Genomic DNA, 26,718 nt, shown 5'->3' with positions numbered 1-26,718 from the left:
GGTATACCGTTAGCGTCAAGTATTTGTGTATGAAAGTTTTTGTTTTGTGCAATTCCATCATTTAGTTTTTTACTGACGGCGGAATATCCTTTCTTGCTCGGTTTATTGTTCCAATACTGCTGGTAGCATTCTTTCGTAATACTTTTTATGCGTCGTGACATTTCTTATTTTATTCATAAATGGTTCCATTAGACGGCTAACTACATGTTAACTTAGAAGTTGATTGTCTGGTCGTTGCTCATCTTTTCCCGGGTAAGGAAATCCGTTGAATAAATATTTGGACTTGACATCAGCTGCAATCCAGAATTTCATTCAAAATTTATCGGGTTTATATGCCATGTTCTAGGTGAAGTGACATCTTGCCTTCCTGGGAAAAAGATGTCCGTCAATAGATAAATTTTAGCCAGGTGTATAGCATAATATACAATTCTTTATAAATGGGTTCCATACTGCCAAAGCAATTGCAAATTTATCTGTTGATATTCGCTCAGACTGGAAGACTAAGATGGGCAGGACATCTAGCAAGATCACAGCATAACAACCCTCCTAGAAGAATCCTTATGACACAACCAGTGGGAAGTAGAAGTATGGGTAGGCCAAAACTTAGATGGAAAGATGGTGTACATGAGAATGAAAGAAAAATAGGCGCAGCAAACTGGCAACGGTTGGCAATGGATAGGACTGACTGGCGTAATAGACTTGGGAAGGTCGAGGCTCTTTAATAGGGCTGTAGTACCATTGATGATGATGATGATGATAATGAATCGCTCAGACTTGGTACTTCTACTCCGTAATAAGGACCATATTTTTTTCTAGGTAGACATCACCATATTCAAAAAGTAATTACACTAAGAACCTATAAAAGAGAAATTGTAATCCTCAAATAGATGTAGAAAAGTCCTAAATTATCAGTAGTAATTGCACAAGAGCTCTGAAATTATTGAATTTTTCCCGAGTGACACTTTGACAGTTTTAATTTTACGAGCCGAAGGCGAGTGAAATTATGTCAAAGTGTCACGAGAGCAAAAATTATATATTAATTTCAGAGGTCGAGTGCAATTTGTTGCGATTATTTCATGAATAAAACTGTTCAAAACCAAAATTTTATTGTAATTTATTTATGTAAGTACCATTAATTACACAGTTTTTATAAATATTTGACGATTGAAAGTCATCACTTTTATAATTTTTAAAACATTTAGGGCCGCTTGTTCGAACGCTAATCAACAATGATCATTATTAAATATTGAATTACTGTCACCAAAACTGTCAATGTCAACTTTGTTTGGGTTGCTGAAAACATAATTAATTACAATTATTATGAGATTTATTATTAATTATGTTAATAATTATTGTTATATTAATTGAATATAGTCTCAGAATTGTAATTAATTATGTTTTTACAACCCAAAAAAAGTTGACATTGACAGTAATTAATTATTTGATAATGATCATTGTTGATTAGCGTTCGAACAACCGGCCCTAATTGTGATTAATGTCACTGAATGTATTTTTTCGTAGCAACGAAGGGCATCTGACGTAATAAACTTAACGACGGGAGATTATCAAAAATTATCGATTTAATTCAGATTTCTGTAGCTTTCTATTGGTCGGAATCTCCTATGAATGAAATAATCAAAATAACTATGAATAGGTAAAAAAGGGGGTCAAAAATAGAAAGCAGTCAAAATGACTGCTCTGGTGCTTAGAGGTAGATATTACCATATTTATCTCAAAAAGTAATAACACTAAGTAACCATAAAGGAGGAATTATAATCCTCAAATAGATATAGGAAAATACGTAAATTATCAACTGTCTAAAACAACTATGAATAAGTAATACAGAGGGTCAAAAATAGAAAGCAGTCAAAATGACCACTCTGGTGCTTCTCGTGTTAAGCGCTTGTCATGAGAACGGGTCTTAGGCCCGGATAGCGACTCGAATAGCCCCGAATAAAAAAATCTCCCTATGAAAACCATTGAAAACATCTACCAAACGACAAAATGGAAATCGAAATAGATGGAGAACGTACAGAACCTACACACATAGGCAGCGGAATAAGACAGGGAGACTCATTGAGCTCTATGCTCTTCAATTTAATCATATACGAAATAATCAAAAGAGTCAATACAGGAAGAGGATATATAATTAGAAACACAGAAGTAAAAACACTCTGTTACGCAAACGACGAAATATTGATAGCCCAAAAAATGGAGTGACAACCGTGCACAGAGGTGTCAATTTGCTAATGAACAAGCAGAATTGCTTATAAAGAGGAAGAAGAAGAATAAGAATAACTATATTTCGTTTATATTTAATTGACAATTTGAGATCGATTTTCAAGTGCAAACCACTAGATCATTTCGCTGATCATGGTTTAGCATTTTACAACACTTAACGTGTAATCGAGAAACATTACACTTAAGTTCATACATTTAATTCATAACAAACTTGAAAATTGAAAAACTCCTGTTAAAACTCATCAATAAGAAACCGCTCTACACGGTAAAAAAAGTAGCGCACACAATATTCGAGCTGCAAAAGAGTCATCATCATCATCATTCTCTTTGCCTTATCCCTATGTGGGGTCGGCTTCCCTAATTCCATTTCTCCATACAATTCTATCCTGGGTCATATTAATATTAATCCCCTTTACCAACATGTCCTGCCTAATCGTCTCCTCCCACGTTTTCTTTGGTCTTCCTCTACTACTCCTTCCAGGAATCTGCACTTCAGCTACTCTTCGTATTGGATGATTAACGTCTCGACGTTGAACCTGACCAAACCATCTCAACCTATGCTCTCTCATTTTGGCATCAATTGGTGCCACACCTAGACTTCCCCTAATATACTCATTTCTAATTTTTTTCTTCTTTTTCACTTCACTCATCCATCTAAGCATTCTCATTTCCGCTACATGCATTCGTTGTTCCTCTTTCTTTTTCACTGCCCAACATTCAGTTACGTACATCATAGCCGGTATTATGGCTGTTTTATAGAATTTTCCTTTCAGCTCCATTGCAACTTTTCTGTCACACAACATACCACTCGCTTCCTTCCACTTCATCCAGCCCTAATTTTACTGCATGCATCTCCATCTATTTCTCCATTACTCTGTAATACCGATCCCAGGTACTTAAAATTATTGCTTTTTATAATCAGTTCACCATCCAAAGATACCATTTTATTTGTAGTAACTCCATCTTTAAATGAACATTCCAAATACTCTGTCTTTGTCCTACTAAGTTTTAAACCTTTTTCCTCCAGAGCTCGTGTCCACTGTTCCAGTTTTTGTTCTAAGTCTCTTTCACTATTTCCTACTAACACGGCATCATCAGCATACATTAAGCACCATGGAATGTTACCCTGTAGTTTCGCTGTTATCTGGTCTAAAACTAATGAGAATAAATACGGACTAAGCACCGAGCCTTGGTGCAATACTACTTTCACATGAAATTTATCAGTCTCTCCCACACCTGTCCTAACACTAGTCGTTACTTCCTCATACATATCCCTCACAATCTTTACATATGCACCAGGGACTCCTTTCTTATTAAGTGCCCACCACAGAATCTCTCGAGGAACTCTATCATATGCTTTCTCAAGATCAATGAATACCATTTGAGCGTTTGTTGGTTTACTCTCGTAATTTTCCATCAACTGCCTTATAATTAAAATTGCGTCTGTTGTTGATCTGCCCTGCATAAAGCCAAATTGATTCTCGGATATGTCGGTCTCTTCACGTATCCGTCTATCAATTACTCTCTCCCATATTTTCATGGTGTCGCTAAGCAGTTTTATAGCCCTGTAGTTTGTAGACTGCTGTATATCTCACTTGTTTTTGTAGACAGGTAATAGTATACTGCTTCTCCATTCGTCTGGCATTTGTCCAACTTCCATAATTCTATTAAATAAACCTGCTAGCCACCTTGTTCCTGTCTCTCCCAATGCTTTGCATACTTCCCCAGGAATATCATCTGGTCCTACCGCTTTTCCTTTCTTTATTTTTTGAAGCGCTTGAGCCACTTCCTAGTTTGTTATTTTGGTGACCATTGATGCTACTGTCTCCGTTGACTCCACAGTCTGTCTGTCAAATTCTTCATTTAATAAGCTGTCAAAGTACTTTCTCCATCTCTTTTTGACATCCTTTTCGTGAACTAGTATTTTATTATTTTCATCTCGGGTACGTCTAATCTGATTAAAATCTTTTGCTTTCTTTGCTCTCTGTTTGGCTATTTTATATATCTTCGTTTCTCCTTCCCTGGTATCAAGTTGATGGTATAGGTTTGAATACGTTTCTGCTTTAGCTTTTGCTACTGCTACTTTCGCTTCCTTTTTCGGGACCATATAGTTTTGAAGATCTGTGTTGGATCTGGTTTCTTGCCACTTTTTATATAATTTTCCCTTCTCTTTTATTTTTTCTTGAGCTTCGTTTGACCACCACCAAGTCTCTTTATCCTCAAACTTTTTTCCTGACGTTTTCCTCAGTATTTCAATAGCAGTCTCTCTAATACTACTGGCCATTTTTCTCCAAATTGTAATAGGGCCTCCTTTCATGTTCCAACATATTTTCTCTACTATTCTTTCCCTGAATATACCTTCTTTCTCATCTTTTAGCATCCACCACTTGATTTTTTGTGGTACTCTCCGATATTTTGGTTTAGTTTCACTTTTTACTTCGATGTCCAGAACAAGCAGCTTATGTTGTTGGCTTACTGTCTCACTAACTATTACCTTGCAGTCCTTGCATTCACGTATGTCTTCTTTCCGTATCATGAAATAGTCTATTTGGGATTGATGTTGTCCACTTTTGTAGGTAATAAGTTGAGTTTCTCTCTTTTCAAAGAATGTGTTAACAATCGCCATATCGAGTGCTGTTGCTAATTCAAGCATATCATCTTTAGCTTCACTTGTAGTTCAAAAGCCTAATCCCCCATGTATTGCTTCGTATCCTGCCTTGGCTTGGCCCATGTGTGCATTGAAATCACCTCCTATTATAACTTTCCCCTCTGATGGAATATCACTCAGGACGTCTCCTAATTGATCATAGAAAGCTCTTCTTTCATTCTCACCCAGACTTGTTTCAGGAGCATACACACACAACATTCAATACCTCTTTATCAATTACAAATTTCACTGACATCATTATATCACCCGTTCTTACAACTTCCACTACGTTAACTTTAATTTCACTATCTAGTAGTCGTCCAAACTTGATCGAGGACGGTTGTAGATAAAACAATTACTGTTATCAATTTACCATTTAAAGCTAATTATACCTTAATGGACTTAAATTATTAAAAATAATTCTGGTGTAGTGATACAAAACAGATTTTATATATTTAAATCAACCAAATTAATTATTTCAAAACAAATTAAATAATAAAAAATAAAGTATATTAATATTAGTGCTGGCGATTGTGTCAAAAATGTGTTGTGAATTTTATTTTTGGAATCCACCAATCAAGGTAACACCTCTTACTAATATTAATATTTAAATCAAAATGTCTAACGGATATAATCAGTATCCATTTCCATACTCTCAATGTCCAACATCTAGCCAAATGAACCTCAGCGACCAAAACTTAACAGTTCAACAACTAGGATATTTTCCACAACAAATGCAAATGGGACCACATCCTGCATCACAAATTCAGCAAAATTTCGCTCCAAGCCAGCCAAACCAGCCAATGCAGTTATATCAACCTCAATACCAGTATTCAGTCCAAAGTACATTACCACAATATCAACCCCCATCCACATCCAAAGCAAATGATGAAGAATGGCAAATAGTTCCAAATAAAAAACGTGGGAGAACCAGTCCGGAACAACATTCCAAACTTAAACAAACCAAAATAGATAACTACTGGCTCAACACACCAACAGCAAATAAATTTAATGTATTAATTAATGAAGAGACACAAGAAGCAGATACTGAAGAGGAAAAAAAACAGGAAGAGAAGCCCCCACCAATATTTATTGCCGGTGTTAAAAACATCCAACCATTAAACGAACTACTAAACACTATAGCCAAAGATAAACATTTAATCAGAGTGTTGAATAAAGAACAAGTCAAGGTACAGGCCCAAACAATTGAAATATACGACAGTATAATAAAAGCACTTGATGAGAAAAAAACCGAATATCATACATATCGTAAGAAGCAAGATAAACCCTTTAGAGTAGTGATTCGCCATCTTCATCCTACAGTGAATATACAAGAAATCAAAAAAGAAATAGAGAGCCAAGGACATATAGTTCTACAAATAACGAATATACTACAAAGAATTACAAAAAAACCCCTACCACTATTTTTTGTGGACTTAAAAATGCAAGATAATAATAAAGAAATTTATAAGATGGAATATTTACTCAACGCAAAAATTGATGTCGAAGCCCCAAGGCTAAAAAGAGAATTAGTACAATGTACCAGATGTCAAAGATATGGTCACACAAAAAATTTCTGCTATCATCAATACAGGTGTGTAAAATGTGCTCTAAATCACAAAACAGCTGATTGCCCTAACAAAATTAGATCTGATCTAGTAAAGTGTGTACTTTGCGGTAATAACCACCCAGCGAATTACAGAGGATGCAGTGTACATAAACAACTGCAAGAAGCAAGATTTCCAACCTTAAGAAAGAAAGAGTCACCGAATCAACTACAAAACCAACAGCTACCAGTGGCTACAACAAATATAAGTACAACACAAAGACCTACATATGCTCAAATGGTAAATACCAACCAACAAGATATTACAATGGTCACTTAGGCAAATGACATGCAGGAGTTAAAGAATATGATGAAAGGGCTTATGGAACAAATGAGCACCATGCTAAACTTATTAACAACACTTGTCTCAAAAATGAACTAATGGCTAATACACTAAAATTTGCCATATGGAATGCTAATGGCTTGACACAACACAAACATGAGTTGTATGCATTTATAGTTAATCACCAATTAGACATAATACTGATTTCAGAAACACACTTCACGAAAAAAAGTTTCATAAAATTTCACAACTATAAAATATATCACACAACACATCCAGATGGAACTGCACATGGTGGGACAGCAATCATTATAAGAAACAACATCAAACATTACCAGACAACTCTCTATCAAAAAGCACATATTCAGGCCACAAATGTAGTTGTAGAAGACTGGACAGGACCTATAACTTTTTCAGCTATATATTGTCCACCAAAACATTCAATTAAACAACCAGAATTTAAAACCTTTTTTGATACACTTGGACCTAGGTTTATTTGTGGCGGAGACTACAATTCAAAACATCTAATGTGGGGATCTAGACTTATTAATACCAAAGGCCGTGAACTACAAAAAGAAATACTAATAGATAATCTGAACATAGTAACCACAAGGGGGCCAACATACTGGCCTACAGACCCTGCGAAAATTCCAGATCTCCTCGATTTTGCTATAGTGAGAGGAATAAATGAAAAATATTTTAAACCAAAGTCTTGTTACGATTTATCCTCTGACCATTCACCTGTTATCATAACTGTAAGCAAAAACATAACAAAAATAGAAAGGAGCTGTATATTACACAACAACAAAACAAATTGGAGTTATTTTAGATATCAAGTAAATAATCAAATCAATTTAGACATCCCACTAAAGACCGATAAACAAATCGAACAAGCAGTAGAACATTTTAACACAGTTTTACAGGAAGCAGCATGGAACTCAACACCATTACCTACAAATCGACATATGAACAAACACTGTTCCAATACAATACATGAAAAAATAATTGAGAAAAGAAAACTCAGAAAACAATGGCAATTATCAAGATCACCTCAAAGTAAAACAAACCTCAATAAAGCACAAAAAGACCTAAAAAAATTGATAATAGCAGAAAAAAATGCAAGCTTTGAGGAATACCTACAAAAACTAGATGCAACTCAAGCTACTGACTACTCGTTATGGAAGGCCACAAGGACTCTACGAAGGCAGAACTATACAGTCCCACCACTAAGAACACAGACAGGACAATGGGCGAGAAGTCCTCTAGAAAAGGCCGAAACATTTGCGACACACCTTAAAAAAGTCTTTACACCAAATGAGGGAAATTACTCACTACAAACTGAAGAAGAAATTATTTCGATACTCACAAAACCTTATCAACTAGAACTTCCTGAAAAAAGATTCACAAAAAATGAGGTAAAAAATATTATACAACACAACATCGATCCAAAAAAAGCTCCAGGATACGACCTGATTACAGGAAAAACTCTTCAGCAACTCCCAGAGAAAGGCTTCCAATTTCTGACACAGTTATTTAACTCTATAATGAGACTAGGTCATTTCCCATCACAGTGGAAACTAGCACAAATAACAATGATACTAAAGCCAGGAAAAGAACCAGAAAATGTACAGTCCTACCGTCCTATTAGTCTTCTTCCAGTGGTATCCAAAGTTTTTGAAAAGCTGACACTTACTAAGCTAATGCCTATAATAGAAAACAAAAAACTAATACCACCACACCAATTTGGGTTTATAAAACAACATTCAACAATACAACAGGTACATAGAATTGTAGAGAGAATCAACGAGGACTTTGAAAATAATAGGTACTGCTCGGCGGTATTTCTGGACGTAAGTCAGGCATTTGATAAAGTCTGGCATAAAGGCCTATTATGTAAACTAAAACAGAATTTACCTACAAATTACTATATACTCTTAAAGTCATATATCACCAACAGAAACTTCCAGGTAAAGTATGAGAATGAATACACAAACATACAACAAATTCTCGCTGGGGTGCCCCAAGGAAGTGTACTAGGACCTATATTATACCTTATATTCACTGCTGACTTACCGACAGATACACATATCACTACAGCCACATTTGCGGATGATACGGCAATACTATCATCGAACAAAAATCCCAAAATAGCCTCAGAAATCTTACAAAATAATCTAAATAAAATTCAACAATGGATGACAAAATGGAGAGTCAAAATTAATGAAAACAAATCGCTACACCTAACATTTACCACGCGTAGGGAAACATGTCCGGCTGTATACTTAAACGGTAAAGGAATCCCACAAGGGGATGAAGTCAAATATCTAGGTATGTACTTGGACAGAAGATTAAACTGGAGGAAGCATATATTTACTAAGCGAAAACAACTGGGTCATAAGTTAAGAACCATATATTGGCTGTTGGGCAAAAAATCAAAACTATCAACTGAAAATAAAATATTAATCTACAAATCCATCCTAAAACCAGTGTGGACTTATGGGATAGAATTATGAGGAACCGCCGTACATTCCAACATTGAAATCATACAAAGATTTCAGTCCAAAATATTGAGATCAATACTAGGAGTTCCATGGTTCATAACCAATGAAGCCATCCATCGGGACGCCGGACTACCATACGTCAAAGATGACATCAAAAAGTGCGCGAAAAAACATACAGAAAAACTTAAAGTGCATCCAAACGTGTTAGCAAAAAATTTAGTGAATAAACCGTGTACTGTTCGTAGGTTAAAACGAAAAGTTCCGTTAGAGTTAAGTGAACAATAGGTACTAAATTAATGTGTATAAGTTTATGTCAGAAATAGTCAGTGTTGTAGGCTAAGTTTTAAAAAAAGGGGTGCATCACTGGATGCCTCCCTACATGTCATTCCTAATTATTGTCAGTCCTATTACTTATTGTCTGTTATCTACCTAAACATTTAGGTTTAGATTGTATAGATAGATTGTAATAAATGTGGGGTTAATAAAAAAAAAAAAAAAAAATTTCACTATCAGCAATTATACCAACTCCATTTCTAGTGTTACTACTCCCTGCATACCACAATTTTTATCCTTCACCTAGTTCTTTTGCCGTTTGTCCTTTCCACCTAGTTTCTTGAATGCAAGCAATTTGAACTCTCCTTCGTTTGAGCGCATCCACTAACTCCAGACTCTTTCCTGTAAGACTATTAAGATTCCACGACCCTATCCTGATTTTTCTAACCTGCAATGGTGTTCCCCCTGAGATAGTCCTCACCCGGAAATCCGAACGAAGGCTCATTTTAGCTGCAAAAGAGCCGATATAAATATGTGGCGCAAAACGGTATTTTCATTTTGATGGACAATAAAATTATAGTTTTATTTTAAAAGATTTTTCCATAATATTTGCTGAATTTGAAGCAAAAGAGCCTCAAACTGTAAACTCTATTAAAGGTACTCTTTGGCGGCGCAGCGCGTTTTACTTAAAATTTAGCAAATATCATGAAAAATCTTTCAAAAAAACTATAATTTATATTACATTAAAATAAAAATAAATTTTTGTGCCACGTAATATTCTTTCAGCTCTTTTGTAGCTCGTACATTGTGAGCGCTACTTATTTTTACCGCGTTTAGGACATTTTATTCTTGTGTCAGGAGTTTTCAAAGTTTTTTTATAAAATACCTGTAAAAACTTGAATATAATGTTTCTGGATTACACGTTAAACATTATAAACCACCATACCATTATCGACGAAATGGTTTAGTTTTATTGTGACCATGGAAAGAACACTAGATATTTTTTCTATTCGGAATAGATTGAAAAAAAAAATATTGAGATGGCTGGCACGTGAATTCGAATTGTCGATTAGAAGTTTAGCGTCGTAACCCATGATACAATAACCCAAGATATAACACGCAGCGTTCCTAATTTTGTTCAAGTCGCGCATGACGTCACGTTGTGAGTGGATCCTTTTCATTTCGAATGCATTGCCATTATGATTTGGGGATTTAAGATTTTAATATCAGTTGCGAAATTTTCGAGAAGTACTGTTTTGTTTAGTATGATTAAATATAATTATTGAGAACATAATCTAATAATAGAAATCAATTACAAACATGATTTTTTATTATTAGGCCAGCTACGTCTCATTAGGTATATATTATACTGTATAATACACAACGTTGCTCTCTACTATTGTTCTGAAGCTATTTTCTTGTGGCACTTTTGTAATTGACTATTTTTAATGGGAAACAAGCCACAATTTTACCAAAAAATGATTTTATTAACGTTTCGACGTTCAAATCGGATGCCGTTCTAAAAATACAAAAAAATATTAATGAATTAAACAAAAATGCTGTTGCTTAGTAAAAAATTCGTCTAATAATTTATTTAATCTCACTCATTTATATCGGCAATTTAGACATAATATGTTATACATTTTAAAGTAGAAGACTTGTTCATTGTTCATTCGATTACATGACATCAACCCCAACTCAAGAATATCCGTCACAAAAAAATCTGTGATCATGTGATCTGTCTTTAAAAATACAATCACATGACCACATGCAGCGCTGATATGACAGTAAATTCTCGCATTAGAGATTCCATAGTAAATCACGAGTGAAAACTAGGAAAAACCTCGTAATACTATCATGACATTGTAAGTATTAGGTCTTACTATTATTATCGTAAGTATTATATTAGAATCTGGTATTAGTTTTGAGAGTAAACTAAAGTAAGACCTAATACTGACGATGTCGGGATGGTATCACGAGGTTTTTTTCCTCCTTTTCCCTCGTGATTTACTTAGAATCTCTAACGCGAGAATTTTACTGTCACCGTTGCATGTGGTTGTATTTTTAAAGACAGATCACATGCTATGATTTTTTTGTGATGGATATTCTTGAGTTGGGGTTGATTTCATGTAATTGAATGAACAATTGACAATATCATTTTAAAGTTTTCTGCTTTAAAATGTATATAGAATATATGCCTGAATTGCCGATATAAATGAGTCAGATTAAATAAATTATTACAAGAATTTTTTACTAAGCAACAACATTTTTGTTTAATTCATTAATATTTTTTGTATTTTGAAAACGGCATGCGATTTGGTCGTCGAAACGTTAATAAAATCATTTTTTAGTAAAATTGTGGCTTATTTCCCATTAAAAATAGTTAGTTGCTCTTTACCAGAATCCACTTCGCCTTCTTCCGCTTTGGCTAAATTTTGGGATGGAATAGGCATATTTTTAAGGAATATTTTTAAGGCATTGAAAATTTTTAGGAGAATATCCAAGCAGCTCGTGTTTCAGATTGCGTTCATATTCGTCGCTGTTACAATGTGTTGAACAGATACGAGCGTTTTTAACGTTAAAATTGCCTGCACGTTTACGCTTACATAATTGTTTTCACACACATCGCACTTTTTTTTCTTTTGGGAAACTAAAAAATCTAATATTCGTATGGAAACCTGGTGATTGATTATCCACATTACAACCAAACACGGCACACCTCATTTTTAATAAAAGTTTAACAAATTATAAGTAAATTCACCTTAAGCAAAAAAATAAACACCGTTTACTATACGACCACACTGAATTTAATGCTGTTCTTCTCACAGAGTGACGTAGCTACGTAGGCCCCGCCCGCCGACTCCATGTCATATCTTCAGTTATTGTATCATGGTCGTAACCAATAGACCATTTCGGCGATAATGGTTTAGTGGTTTATAATGCTTAACGTGTAATCGAGAAACATTACTCTCCACTCGATGACGCCACTGTCGCAAGAGAAATGCGCAGTCATGTAATACATTCTTGTGGACGGGCTATGTCAAAATATCAGCCAAATCAAACTCGTAGTTTTGTTTTGACCGCGTGTATAAACGGGTGTGTTTGGAGATTTTAGAAAAATGAAAAAAAAAAATATTAGTCGGTAATTCGACTCTTGTTTTAAGAAGGGAAATCCCGCAGCGAAATTAAAAAGCTCTCGAACACTGTAAACGGTGACTCTTCGCCTTCGACGAAAACCGTCAAAAAATGGTATAACGAGTTTCAACGTGGTGGCACGTCGGTTTTTGATAAGTCACTCCCAGGTGCCCCGATAACGGCTGCCACTGAGGATAACGTAAAAGAAATCCACGATATCGTATTGGTAGACCGCCAACTGAAGGTGCGTGAGATAGCTGAGACAGTAGGCATTTTAACAGATCTCGTTGGTCATATCCTGCATGAATTTTTGGGCAAAAAAGCTGTCGTTGCGATGGCTGCCGCATTTTCTAACTTCGAACAATAAACTCAACCTTGAGACCACTTCAGAACAGTGTATGCTGCTGTTTAAGCGTAATCCAAATGAGTTTCTACGTTGCGTCATAACTCATAACCGTCGACAAAACATGGTTTCCACTTCCTGGAAGAGGGCAAAACGCTCACAGGGCTTTACTATGCTGCATTATTAGCCCGATTCGAATTTCAGAAAAACAGCCCCAATTGGGGAAGAAAAGACTCTTCCACCATGACAACGCTCCGGCTCACACCTCCGCCATCGCCATGGTCAAAATTGGTCGAATTGGGCTACAAACTGCCGTTTCATCCAACCCATCTAGGATTGGGCTTGTACGACTTCTTCTTGTTTCCAAAGTTGAAAAAGTTACTCGCCGAGCAGAAATTTAAGTCGAATAAAGAGTTCATCACCTACACGGAAGTCTACTGTGCAGACCTCGAGAAAAGGTATTTTGCAGACGGGTTTAAATAGGTGGGGCATCACTGGGGCAATTGTGTTGAGCTAAAAGGAGACTACGTTCAGAAATAAATCGCCATTTTTCCAAAATTTTCGACGCAAAGACTTTTTTTATAGTTGATTATTTCGTGAACATATTAACGGATTCCGCTAATTGGCTTTTAGTATTTTAGATTTTTCTTTAGTATTTACACAGTTGTGGAAAAGTTTACTTAGACTTCTTTATTGGACCTATACCGGGTGGAAAAAAACAAAGGTTCTGTTATGTTAAGTTTAAGGACGAGGTACCTGATTACACATCCGAATCGTATTGTAGTCTTATGTTTTGTGAACATTTTGTTTTTTGAATGTTCCTGATATCTTTAAAAACAAAGAAAATAGACGGTTATGTAGTTTAACATTTGTGTTTTAACCGAAACAAAATTTGAGACACCCTGTAGGGAGGAAAAGGTACAAAGGTGGGTACATATCGATATTATGTTATAGTCTCATATTTTGTGAATATTTTATTTTTTTAATTTTTCTGATATCTTTAATAAAAAAGAAACTAGACGGTTTTACTCTTTAATATGTATTTTAACTGACGGCATGTGATACGTGAGAACGCCATGTCTTGCAATATTACTAAGATGAAATTGAAAAAAACAGAGTGTTCAAAGAAAAATTCTGTGTAGTATAACTCTCGCTATTTAAAGAGCCTCCACGTACACACCAAATCCGTACTTACCTTCAAGGAAATTTCATCCCAAAACATCACAGAGCCTCCAATAAACAATCTCGTCTCTCTTATGTTGAGCTGTGCATATTGCTTACCTGATCGACAAATAACTCTTATAGGTCTCGATAAGAACTGTCTACGTCATGTGCTTTCTGTTTCAGGTTTTATTAACTGTTATTTTTTACTATTAATTTAGTTTTTTTCGATCGGATAGCTCAGTGCGACTAGCGGCTGACCCGCACTTCACTTCGACGTGAGGTATGTGAGTTCAAGCCCAGACAGGCCATCTAAAAAACAAAAAAGGCTAACGCGTCAGTATAAAATTCTAAATATGAATCTGGCGCTTAGACTGGAATATGCGGGTATCTGATCGGACTATGAGGCACGGCAAGGGATAAGGGCTTGCGGCTCGGTGATTCTTCCCCATAGATCCCTACCGGAAGGGCGTTGACGTCTAAAATACCGGTGTATATATATATATATATATATATATATATATATATATATATATATATATATATATATATATATATATATATATAATTTAGTTTTTTGTCCGTTAAATTACATGTTAAGAGAAAACAGTAGCGATCAACAGGTAGCGAAAACGCGTTCCAAGATAGCGGCTGTAATTTTGAATATTTTTTCGAGATATTCGGCACACGTATTCGTAATATAATAAAGAATGGCGGTACAGAGCCCAATTTGAAAAATATATTAATATGTGGAAATTACTCTGTAATTAAATACGATATTAAAAAAACGAGCCTGTACCGTCATTAAGAACAAAAAATACACTTTCTTCAAATAAACTTTTTTATCCGATGCCTAGATTTTGTGTCATTTTGGAACTACTAATGAAATAAAAAATTTTAGTAGTTCCAAAATGACACAAAATCTAGGCATCGGATAAAAAAGTTTATTTGAAGAAAGTGTATTTTTTTGTTCTTCTTAATGGCGGTACAGGCTCGTTTTTTTAATATTGTATTTAATTACAGAGTAATTTCCACATATTAACATATTTTTCAAATTGGGCTCTGTACCGCCATTCTTTATTATATTACAAATACGTGTGCCAAATATCTCGAAAAAATATTCAAAATTACAGCCGCAATCTTGGAACGCGTTTTTGCTACCTGTTGATCGCTACTGTATCACCTTAAGGAATAAAACTAGTAGACTACTAGTAGAAAAAGGATTGATTTCGCGACCGTCATCGCGATGGTCTTCGGTTCGGCGAAATAAATTTTGTACATAATATATAATAATATAGGTATATTATTTGTAGGTTTATATAAATTGTATAGAAGTATTTAAATTTAAAATAGATGTAAAACCTATTTTAGGATGGGAAAAAAGGATTTATTTCGCGACCGTCATCTCTTCGGCGAAATACATTTTGTACGTATAATTATTATGTGTATGTATAGGGTGGCCAGAAAGTCCCTTTACACTAATGAATTATTTTTTTTTTATATAACAGACGGAAAAAATAATAATACAATTTTGTTTGTAAGTTATTTATTAATTATTTATTTATACAAAACATGGGTGCGAATATCTGCATTGCCGCAACACAACTTGGTACGACGCCATGTTCGTATGCTCATCCATCTCAGCATGTCCGGAGTACTGACGTAAAAGCAGGGCGCACTCCGTTTCGCAAGTCCTCATTTGAAACATATCTGCATTTCTAACGTTCTCTTTAATGAAATTCCACAGTGAATTGTCCGGCGCTGTCAAATATGGACGTCTTGGAGGCCGAGAAATTGGAGAACCACGTCCAAGCCATCGGTTCGGAAAGATTTCATTCAGGCGTTTGTGACCAACGAGAGGAAAATATGATGAGCGCCATCTTGTTGAAAAGAAATAGTGTCAGCAGTGCCCTGAGCTGTCAATTGCAATAAAAAACTTTCTTTGATTATCTGCAGATAAATAAGTGTGATAAGTTATAGAGCCTTCAAAAAAATATGGCCCAAACAGATAAGTTGAAATAATTCCAGCCCATGTCATAACATGAGGCGAGATTTTTTCACTTACTCAAAGAAATGAAGGTTGTCATTTGCCCAGAAATAAACATTTTGATTTCGAGAAATCGCAAAACTTTCGGTGAACAGAACATTTTGTTTGTCACATGCTCTCGGAGAGTGTTGAAGCAGTAATTGATACGCTTCAGTTGTAGACTCTCTTGTGGGCGCCATCATGTATCAATCGCATCTATTGTTGTCTGTCTGTGTGACCAGACAGGTGCCCTTGAAGATGCGCCTGCGCCGAAACGCAAATAAATGTTGGCTAGATGTTAAAGCATTATTATTATTAGTGTAAAGGTACTTGACTTTCCGGCCACCCTATATATACAGAGAGAGTCTGTAAAGTGGAATAAATTCAATATCTCAAATACTAATTGTTTTTTTGGAAAATGCTCAGACCCGTCGATTAGTATTTCAAATTGTCCTTTTTGACATTCAATAATAATGTATACAGGGTGTCCCAATTTAGAGATATGACGTCATCGTCGATTTTCTTAAATGGCAACACTGTCATTTTGATAGCTAATTTGATAGGGTTTGTAAAGTTATACATAACTGCAAAATATCAAATTTTTATTCTCTACCATTTACAAGATAATAGAAAATAACAAAGTTATATCTGTAATTTGGAATATATTCAATAATTAAAATACTAACTGTTTTTTTGAAAAATGCTCAGACCCGTCGATTAGTATATCAAATTGTCCTTTTTGACATATAATAATAATGTATACAGGGTGTCCCAATTTAGAGATATGACGTCATCGTTGATTTTCTTAAATGGCAACACTGTCATTTTGATAGCTATTTTGATAGGGTGTGTAAAGTTATACACAACTGCAAAATTTCAAATTTGTATTCTCTACCATTTAGATGATAATAAAAAATAACAAAATTATGAAAAAGAAGTAATCAACTAATAATTGAATTTAATTATTTCAATAAATTAAGCAAAAACTCATAATGTTGCCCTCAATTATTGTCAAATTGTCAATGGGCAACGTTATGAGCATTTGCTTAATTGAAATAAATAAATTCAATTATTATTTGATTACTTCTTGTTCTTCATAACTTTGTTATTTTTTATTATCTTGTAAATGGTAGGGAATAAAATTTTGAAATTTTTCAGATGTGTATAACTTTACACACGCTATCAAAATAGCTATCAAAATGATAGTGTTGCCATTTAAGAAAATCAACGATGACGTCATATCTCTAAATTGGGACACCCTGTATATATTATTATTATATGTCAAAAATGACAATTTGATATACTAATCGACGGGTCTGAGCATTTTTCAAAAAAAAAGTTAGTATTTTAATTATTGAATATATTCCAAATTACAGATATAACTTTGTTATTTTCTATTATCTTGTAAATGGTAGAGAATAAAAATTTGATATTTTGCAGTTATGTATAACTTTACAAACCCTATCAAATTAGCTATAAAAATGACAGTGTTGACATTTAAGAAAATCGACGATGACGTCATATCTCTAAATTGGGACACCCTGTATACATTTTTATTGAATGTCAAAAAGGACAATTTGAAATACTAATCGACGGGTCTGAGCATTTTCCAAAAAAACAATTAGTATTTGAGATATTGAATTTATTCCACTTTACAGACTCTCTCTGTATATAAATTGTGTAGAACTATTTAAATTTAAAATAAATGTATAATCTATATGGGATGGGGAAAAATGATTGATTTCGCGACCTTCATGTCATCGCGATCGTCATCGCTTCGACGAAATAAATTTTGTACGTATATTATACAGCGTGTCTACTTAAGTTGGAAACATATGGGAAACTTTTTTATTTTTAATTTTACGAAAAAAAGTTATTCTTTATAAAAAGTTCTGCATGTCCCAAAACCTAAGATTCAATCATCAGATATTAAATTTTCTCAATATTATACGAGGTATGTCAAAAAAGATGAATTTCGGTCAAGGATAAAGTACCTTTATTTCTCTCAATATCGAAAATTCTTATGAAAAAAAGTTGTTTGGAATTAAAAACTAAGATCAAATATCCAATTACATGCTTCTAATTGGAAAAAAATTTTTCTCAAATTTATGGATACCCAACATCATTTTTAATTACTTCAAATATGATAACTCGTTTAATATTCATTTTATGAAAAAAAGTTATTCTTCATAAAAAGCTTTGCATGGTCTAAAATCTAAGACACAACTATGATATATCAACTTTTTTTAATTTTATACGAGGTGTGCCAAAAAATATGAAATTCGCTCAAGATTATAGTACCTTTATATTTCACAATATTTCAATTAGAAGGATGTTATTGCATATTGAAACATAGTTTTTAATTCTAAACAACTTTTTTAATAACAGTTTTCAATATTGTGAAAAATAAAGGTACTTTACTCTTGAGTGAAATTCATATTTTTTGACATACCTCGTATAAAATTAAATAAATGTGATATCTGATGGTTGCGTCTTCGGCCTTAGGACATACAGAGCTTTTTATAAAGAATACCTTTTTTTCGTAAAAGTAATAATAAAAGAGTTATCGTATGTGTAATAAATAAAAACGCAGTTAGTATCAATAAATTTGAGAAAAATTTGGAAAATGTTTTTTTCCAATTAGAAGCATGTGATTGCATATTTGATCTTAGTTTATATTTCCAAACAACTTTTCATAATAAGAATTTTCGATATTAAGAGAAATAAAGGTATTTTAGTCTTGAACGAAGTTCATATTTTTTGACATACCTCGTATAATATTGACAAAATTTGATATCTGACAATTGAATCTTAGGTTTTAGAGCATGCAGAACTTTTTATAAGGAATAACTTTTTTTCGTAAAATGCATAACAAAAAAGTTCCCCATATGTTTCCAACTTAAGTAGACACGCTGTATACGTACCACGTAATACCACGTATTATACGTAATATAATCTACGTATAATAATAGTAATATTATTGAAGTGAAAACTTCTGTAGGGACGTTGTGCACTTTCTAGATGGGGATAAAGTATTGAATTAGTGACCGTTATCGCAAACGTCATTACTTCGACAAAATAATGTTTTGAAGTGAAAACTTTCTTAGGGACGTTTTGCCCTTTTTAAATGGGAAAAAAGTGTGAAATTAGCGACCGTCATCGCTTCGGCGAAATAAATTTTTGAAGTGAAAACTTCTGTAGAAATGTTGTGCACTTGTTAGATGGGGAAAAAGTATTGGATTAGCGACCGTCATCCCGACCGTCATTGCTTCGACGAAATACATTTTTGAAGTGAAAACTGCTTTAGGGACATTTTGCACTTTTTCGATGGGGAAAAAGTATTAAATTAGCGACCGTCATTGCTTTAACGAAATAAATTTTTGAAATTAAAACTTCTTTAGAGACGTCGTGCTCTTTATAGATGGAGAAAAAGTATTGAACTAGCGACCGTTATTGCTTCGACGAAATAAATTTCTGAAATGAAAACTTCTTTAGGGATGTTGTGGACTTTTTAGATGGGGAAAAAGTATTAAACTTGCGACCGTCATTGCTTCGACGAAATAAATTTGTGAAGTGAAAACTTTTTTAGGGACATTTTGCACTTTGTAGATAGGGAAAAAGTATTGTGTTTGCAACCGTCTTCACTTTGCCGAAGTAAATTTCACACGTATATATATATATATATATATATATATATATATATATATATATATATATATATATATATATATATATATATATATATATATATATATATATTATGTATATGTACACATAAATAGAATAGATCGTACGCAACACGTATATAATATAGGTATAACACTTCTTTTGGATGGGGAAAAAGCATTAAGCTCGTAATTTAGATACTATAAGAAGTTTTCACTTCTTTCGGTACTCCCATGAGTGCTTTAATTTTTTTTTAATTCAATTGTAAAAATCAATATTTTCGGCCCGGAATTTTTTTTTTAGATTGTTCGGACCATTCCGTAGCGAAAAGTGTTCTTGTAGTTTTTCTCTAAAGTTGATCCTATTCGAGTTATAAGCAATTTAAAATTTGAAAAACGCGAAAATGGCCATTTTTAGGACTAATAACTCGGTTAAAGATTATTATGAAAGTCATAAGCTGTTATTTTTATTTATTCATAATGAGCGGTAAGATCGTATTCGTATTGACGCGGATGTAAATGTGAGTGCGAGTGAGATGCGCCATTGGACTGCTTGAATCGCATCTCTTTCGCAATCATCATGGACGGCCGCCTAATACGTGCATGGTGCTCATTAATTTTACTTAAAAATGACAGCTTAGTAATCAAATAATGACAAAAATTTCTTCAGGATCTTATAGGGGGGGCTTCAAACTTTGATTTAGTCACTTTCTAACTTTCATAGTAATAACTTTAAACCGAGTTATTAAGCCTTGAAAATTGCCATTTTTCGTTTTTTTCAATTTTAAAATGCTTTTACCTCGAAAACGATCAATTTTAGAGAAAAATTATAAGAGACCTTTTGTACCCAGAATAGTCCAAAAAACCTAAATAAATTTGTCCGGGCCAAAAATATTAATTTTTGCAATTTGATTAAAAAAAATTGTTAAAAAAAATTTGGACCACTTTTCGCGTGGGCGACTTGTTGAATCTTATTCTGGAGTGTCTCACGAATGTGACTATGCAAAAAAATCTCATGGGAATATTTTCTCCAAAGAACCCGCCGTTTTCGCCTTGTCCATAGCTATTTTCTTTGTTTCTAAAGATATCAGGGAGATTCAAAAAACAAAATGTTCACAAAACATAAGACTACAATAGTATTCTGATGTATTCTCACATTTTGTACCTCATCGTCCCTGCCTCAACCTTAACATAAGAAAGACATTTCGTCTCTTCCACCCGGTATAAGTATACTAAAGCAGTTTAAGTACACCTTTGTACAACTGTATAAATACTAAAGAAAAATATAAAACAATAACAAAAAATTAACGGAATTCGTTAATCTGTTCACGAAAAAATCAACTATGAAAATGAGCATAATTTTCTATATCCCTAACTTATGCCGCATTATCTTAACAATAATACGTGCTTTAACTTACTTTGGAATTCATCTAAAGAAGGTTCATTTCCGCCATAATCAGATGGCAGCAACTCCCTTGGAACCAGTTTAAACAGATCCTCTAGATCTGAATGTATGTGCACCTAAAATTAATAAAACTTTTATTAATTAGGTAATGACTAACACCTAATTAAAGTATTATTTTTCTTCAACTGCCATCTCCGCGACGTAGGTTGGCAATCATCATAGCTACTCAGACTTTAGAGACGGCTGCTCATTGGATGTAAATCCGTAACATTCTCTCAGATTGCGCAGCCACGATATTCTGCGTCTCCCTATGCTCCTTTTACCTTGAATCTTTCCCTGCATAATCAATTTTAGCAAGTTGTATCTCTCTCCACGTGTAAAGGTACGTATCCATACGTGGGTGCTCCGTGCTCGGTGTACCTGCTCAAATGGATGCAGCATGCGCTCCCCTATATATAAACCGCAAACCAGTTGAATCGACGAGGGTGAGCGCCGAGCGGCGGGCACCAACGTATCCACTATGTGGAACTGCTTCACCGAACACGGAGCACCGTCGTATGGATACGTGCCTTAAAATGTCCGAGATATTCTAATTTTATTGTTTTGGTGGTATTTAAGATAATTTAGTCATCTTTCCCAGAACCTCTTTGTTTGTAATATGTTCTGTCCACGATATTTTTAGAATTCTTTTGTACACCAACTTAACTTTTAGCTCCAACTTCAAATCCATTGCGCAGAGCACTTTTTCATTGTGTTAAAATCTTCTCTAGCCTTTTCTATTCTGATTTTGATTTACTGGAAGTAATCACCTGTGGAGTGAATCATTGTTCCAAGACATGCACATTGGTCTACTCGTTCGACATTGCTCCCGTTTATGAAAAGATTCTCATTATTTCTTTGAGTTTTCGATATTCTCATAAATTGTGTCTTGACGTTCATTGCTAGACCGTATGCTTGTCCAAACTCCGCTATTCTGGTCACTAGCCTCTGAAGATACCCAATATTTTCAGCTAAGATGACAGTGTCATGCGTATACCTAATGTTGTTAATGGGAACTCCATTTACCTTTATTCCAGCTATTTCACCCTCAAGAGCTTTTCTGAAGATCTCTTCCGACTAGGCATTAAAAAGAATTAGCGACAACACGCATTCCTGTCTCACCCCACGTTTGATTTCAATTTTCTCTGACAGCTGTTCGTTAACACGTATTTTGCTTGTTGCTTATAATATAAATTCGATATAATCCTGAAGTCCTGAGGACCGTCATTATAGTCTTTCTTCTCTGTTTTCAGGGCATGCATTAATTGTTCATCGAATGCTTTATTATAGTCAATAAAATATGCATATACATATACATATATCTTGATTGACGTCCAGGCACCTTTGTATTAGTATATTAACTCGTTCACTGCCAGACTGTTATGTATGGTTTTCATTCATGAATATTCATTCTTTAAATCAAGCTACGCAGAAGTAGATTTCCACGGATAATGAAGTCTTATGAAAGAAACTTACGTCACCCATATTAATAAATTCGTGGAAATGTGTCTCTGGCATGAAAATGAAAAAAAATCTCGGTCAGATTGACCGAGCTGGCCTGTAGGAAAGCTAATTTCTTGGTTATATTGACCGAGACGGCAGTGAACGAGTTAAGTGAAAAAAGAGCTTCACGCGATTCTAGGCCTTTGCTAAACCCAAACTGCGTATCATTAATAATATGTCCAGTTTAGGATATATTCGGTTATGGATGACTTTCAGTAGCAACGTTAGCACATGAGTTGCCGCACTCTCTTGCGCGTTTCTTTTTAGGGAGACAATTAAAGATCGACGTTAACCCTCCTTTGAGTAATAATTATGCTTGGGCTAAAAATTTTGTTCATGAGTATAGCCTTAAAACATCACTTGCCTGCAAAGGTAAAATAGTACATATATTATGTGAAAAAATTATGTTTTGAGATAAATGACTTTTTCTTCTTTTACTGTGCCGTTTTGTCATTTATAAAGTTAGACAAATGAAATATAAAAAAAGTATGTTTTTTTTTTCTCTGATTCTGGCTTTGGTTTAGAACTAGAACCTTTAGCCACGTAATTGTATAACTTATCACTAAGTCAGGGGAGTAATGTGTAGTGGGTGTGTTGAGTAAGTGTCTTGTTACTTTGCAAAGTCGACGTCATTGTCTTTGCAAAGAGACGCTAATTGTTTCCGAACGTCTGCGGTCCCTCCGGAAAAAGTATGTTATTATAATAATTATTACAACAGCAAATACAAAACGGTCTTTATCAAGGCCATTTTTGATGACGACCTCAATTAATATTGAAGGACTATCAGCAGATAAAGAAGACCTATTGTCTAATATGTGCAGAGAACATGGTGTCGATGTTCTACTGGTTCAAGAAACCCATAGAGGTACTGCAAGCCGCAGACCAAGGATTCGGGGTATGAAGCTCATACTGGAGAGACCACACGACCAATATGGTAGCGCAGTCTTCGTCAGAGCAGATATCGACGTAGCATCCACATCTCTAACAGATCAAAATGACATCGAGATCCTCACAGTGGAGATAAACTCCTGTACAGTAACGTCAATCTACAAACCACCAAACGCTGACTTTGCTTTTGAGGAACCGAATAACTTTCAATCACAGCAAATCAAATTCGTACTGGGTGACTTCAACTGTCACAGTGTCGCGTGGGGTTACAACGAAACAGATTCCAATGGCGAAGAACTAGAAAAATGGGCTGAAAGCATGAATCTAAAACTTATTCACGATCCAAAGCAGCCTGCGTCGTTCAACAGCGGAAGATGGCGCAGAGGTTACAACCCAGACAATATATTTGTCAGCGACAGAATTGGAGACCAGGTGACAAAAATCGTTGGAAGTGCCCTCCCAAAGACACAGCACAGACCAATAATTTGTCTTTCCAACGCGGCAATCAGATACGAAATTGTTCCTTTCAAGAGAAGGTTCAACTTTACTAAAGCAAAATGGGAAAAATTCTCTGAAACATTGGATCAAGAAGTTTCCCAGCTAGAACCTTGCCCTGATTCATACGATAAATTTGTAAAAATCGTAAAGCAAGTATCACGGAAATTTATCCCTAGAGGTTGTCGAACTGAGTACATAGCGGGGCTCAGTGAAGAATCTAAACCCCTACTTAAAAGATACGAACAGCTATATGAAGAAGACCCTTTCTCAGAAGCGACAATACAGGCTGGGGAGGAAATGTTACATGCGATATCCGCCAACAGAACGGAAAGGTGGTGCAAGCTGGTCACGAGTCTGGACATGAAACAAAACAGCAGACGTGCCTGGAAGCTGATTCGGAATCTTGGCAACGATCCCGCTGCTCCGGCAGTCAACATGACAGAAGTTACACCCGATCAGATAGCCCATCATCTTCTAATGAACGGTAAGACGACATCAAGAAAGAACAAGGTGAGAGCTCAACGGAATATCGACGAAGAAAGAGATGTTCTAGGTACATCTTTTTGTCTAGAGGAGATGAGAGGCGCGATCCATCAAATGAAAGATAATAAAGCGGCTGGCCTGGACGACATACGAACAGAGCAAATAAAGAACTTTGGACTAAAAACCGTAGAGTGGCTCGTAAAAATGATGAATTGCTGCATCCGTACATTACAAATCCCCAAAATCTAGAGAAAAGCTAGAGTGGTAGCCCTCTTAAAACCAGGGAAGGATCCGGCGGATACAAAGAGTTTTAGACCTGTATCTCTCTTGTGCCACCTTTTCAAGGCCTTTGAAAGAATTATACTGAACCGGATCGCAGAATATGTGGAGACTAAAATTATTCCAGAACAAGCAGGATTCAGGCCCAGAAAGTGCTGCTGCAGTCAAATTCTTAATCTCACCCAACATGTTGAAGATGGTTTTGAACGGAAGGAAATAACAGGAGTAGCGTTCATAGACCTAACTGCCGCCTATGATACAGTTAACCATCAACGGCTACTCGCAAAACTCTACGAAACTACAAAGGATTTCCGACTAACAAGGTTAGTGAAATGTCTCCTCCAGAATAGACGCTTCTACGTAACGCTCCAGTCCAAGAACAGTCGGTGGAGGGACCAAAAAAATGGGCTACCGCAGGGAAGTGTCCTCGCGCCGATTCTATACAACATATACACCAACGACCAACCCATACACCAACAAACAAGGCAATTTATTTACGCTGATGATACAGCGGTGGCAGCTCAGGGAAGAACCTTCAATGAAGTCGAAGTGAAACTGACAGATGCCCTGGGAGACTTAGCTCTATACTATGATAAAAACCATCTGAAACCCAATCCCACAAAAACCCAGGTATGTGCTTTCCACCTGAGAAACAAGCATGCCCGAAGGTCGCTGGAGGTGGAATAGCGTGGTCAGATGCTGGAACACAACAAGACGCCAAAATACCTTGGCGTCCGTCTGGATAGAACTCTGTCTTACCGATACCACTGTCAAGATGTCAAGAAGAAAGTAAGTGCCAGAAATAATATCATCCGCAAGCTAACTAATACAAAATGGGGAGCACAACCACACACTCTCCGCACTTCTGCCTTGGCATTATGTTTTTCGGCCGCGGAGTTTGGAGCACCAGTATGGGCAAACTCTGCTCACGCAAAGAACGTCGACGTGGCTCTAAATGAAACGGTCCGTATAATATCGGGTTGCCTGAAACCGACACCTATCGAAGAGGTATACCCCATTGCTGGAATTGCTCCACCACCTATCAGGAGGAAGGTCACGTCAGAGGTAGAACGGAAAAAGCAGGAGACGGACCGAAGACACCCCTTATATGACCACCAAACTCAGCCAAGCAGACTAAGATCCCGGAAAAGCTTCCTGAAAACATCAAGATCCATCCTCGAAGCACCAGAGACGCGCCGAATACACCTATGGCAAGCGTCAGCTACCGCGACACATTTTCCTCCCTCGGAGGAAATTCGGAAAATCGGAGGCTGCTGGACACAATTTACCGTATCCGACTTGGAAAGCGCTAAACAGACTAAGAACCGGCGTTTCACGTTGTGCTAGTAACCTGAAAAAATGGGGATGCCAGGAGGACGATACCTGCGACTGTGGCGCGGTTCAGACCAGCCGGCATCTACTATCATGCACAGAGATGAGAGAGACCTGCACAGAACAAGACTTAATTATAGCAAATGACAGGGCCATCTATGTGGCCAACCATTGGAAATACAGAATTTAAAGTTGTTGGTGTTCCGGACACGGAAAGTAAGTAAGTAACAGCAAATAAGTCTAATTTTTTTAAATATGCCCGTAAAGTGACATATTATACTGTTTTACCATTTTTCCAGTATACCCAAAGACTTTATACATAAAGATAAAAGACTTTATACATATATACCGTCGGAGGAGATAAAAATTCCCATTGATCATACTATGGTAAAAGAGTATATGAAATGTTA

At 35.5% G+C, this 26,718-nt stretch overlaps 1 protein-coding gene across 2 annotated transcripts in view; it reads right to left on the bottom strand.

Moving 5' to 3' along the window:
- The window catches only part of LOC126888825 (alpha-tocopherol transfer protein-like), a 168,840-nt gene that overhangs the window by 2,209 nt on the left and 139,913 nt on the right, over positions 1–26,718 (bottom strand). For both annotated transcript variants that reach the window (XM_050657239.1, XM_050657237.1), the window contains exon 6: positions 21,300–21,402. In XM_050657239.1, the coding sequence (XP_050513196.1) occupies positions 21,300–21,402 (103 nt within the window). The remainder of the gene's footprint in view (positions 1–21,299; positions 21,403–26,718) is intronic.

This window comes from Diabrotica virgifera, chromosome 7 (genome assembly GCF_917563875.1).
Source record: "Diabrotica virgifera virgifera chromosome 7, PGI_DIABVI_V3a".
Taxonomy (NCBI): Eukaryota; Metazoa; Arthropoda; class Insecta; order Coleoptera; family Chrysomelidae; genus Diabrotica; species Diabrotica virgifera.
This window is presented reverse-complemented; position numbering and strand designations above follow the sequence as displayed.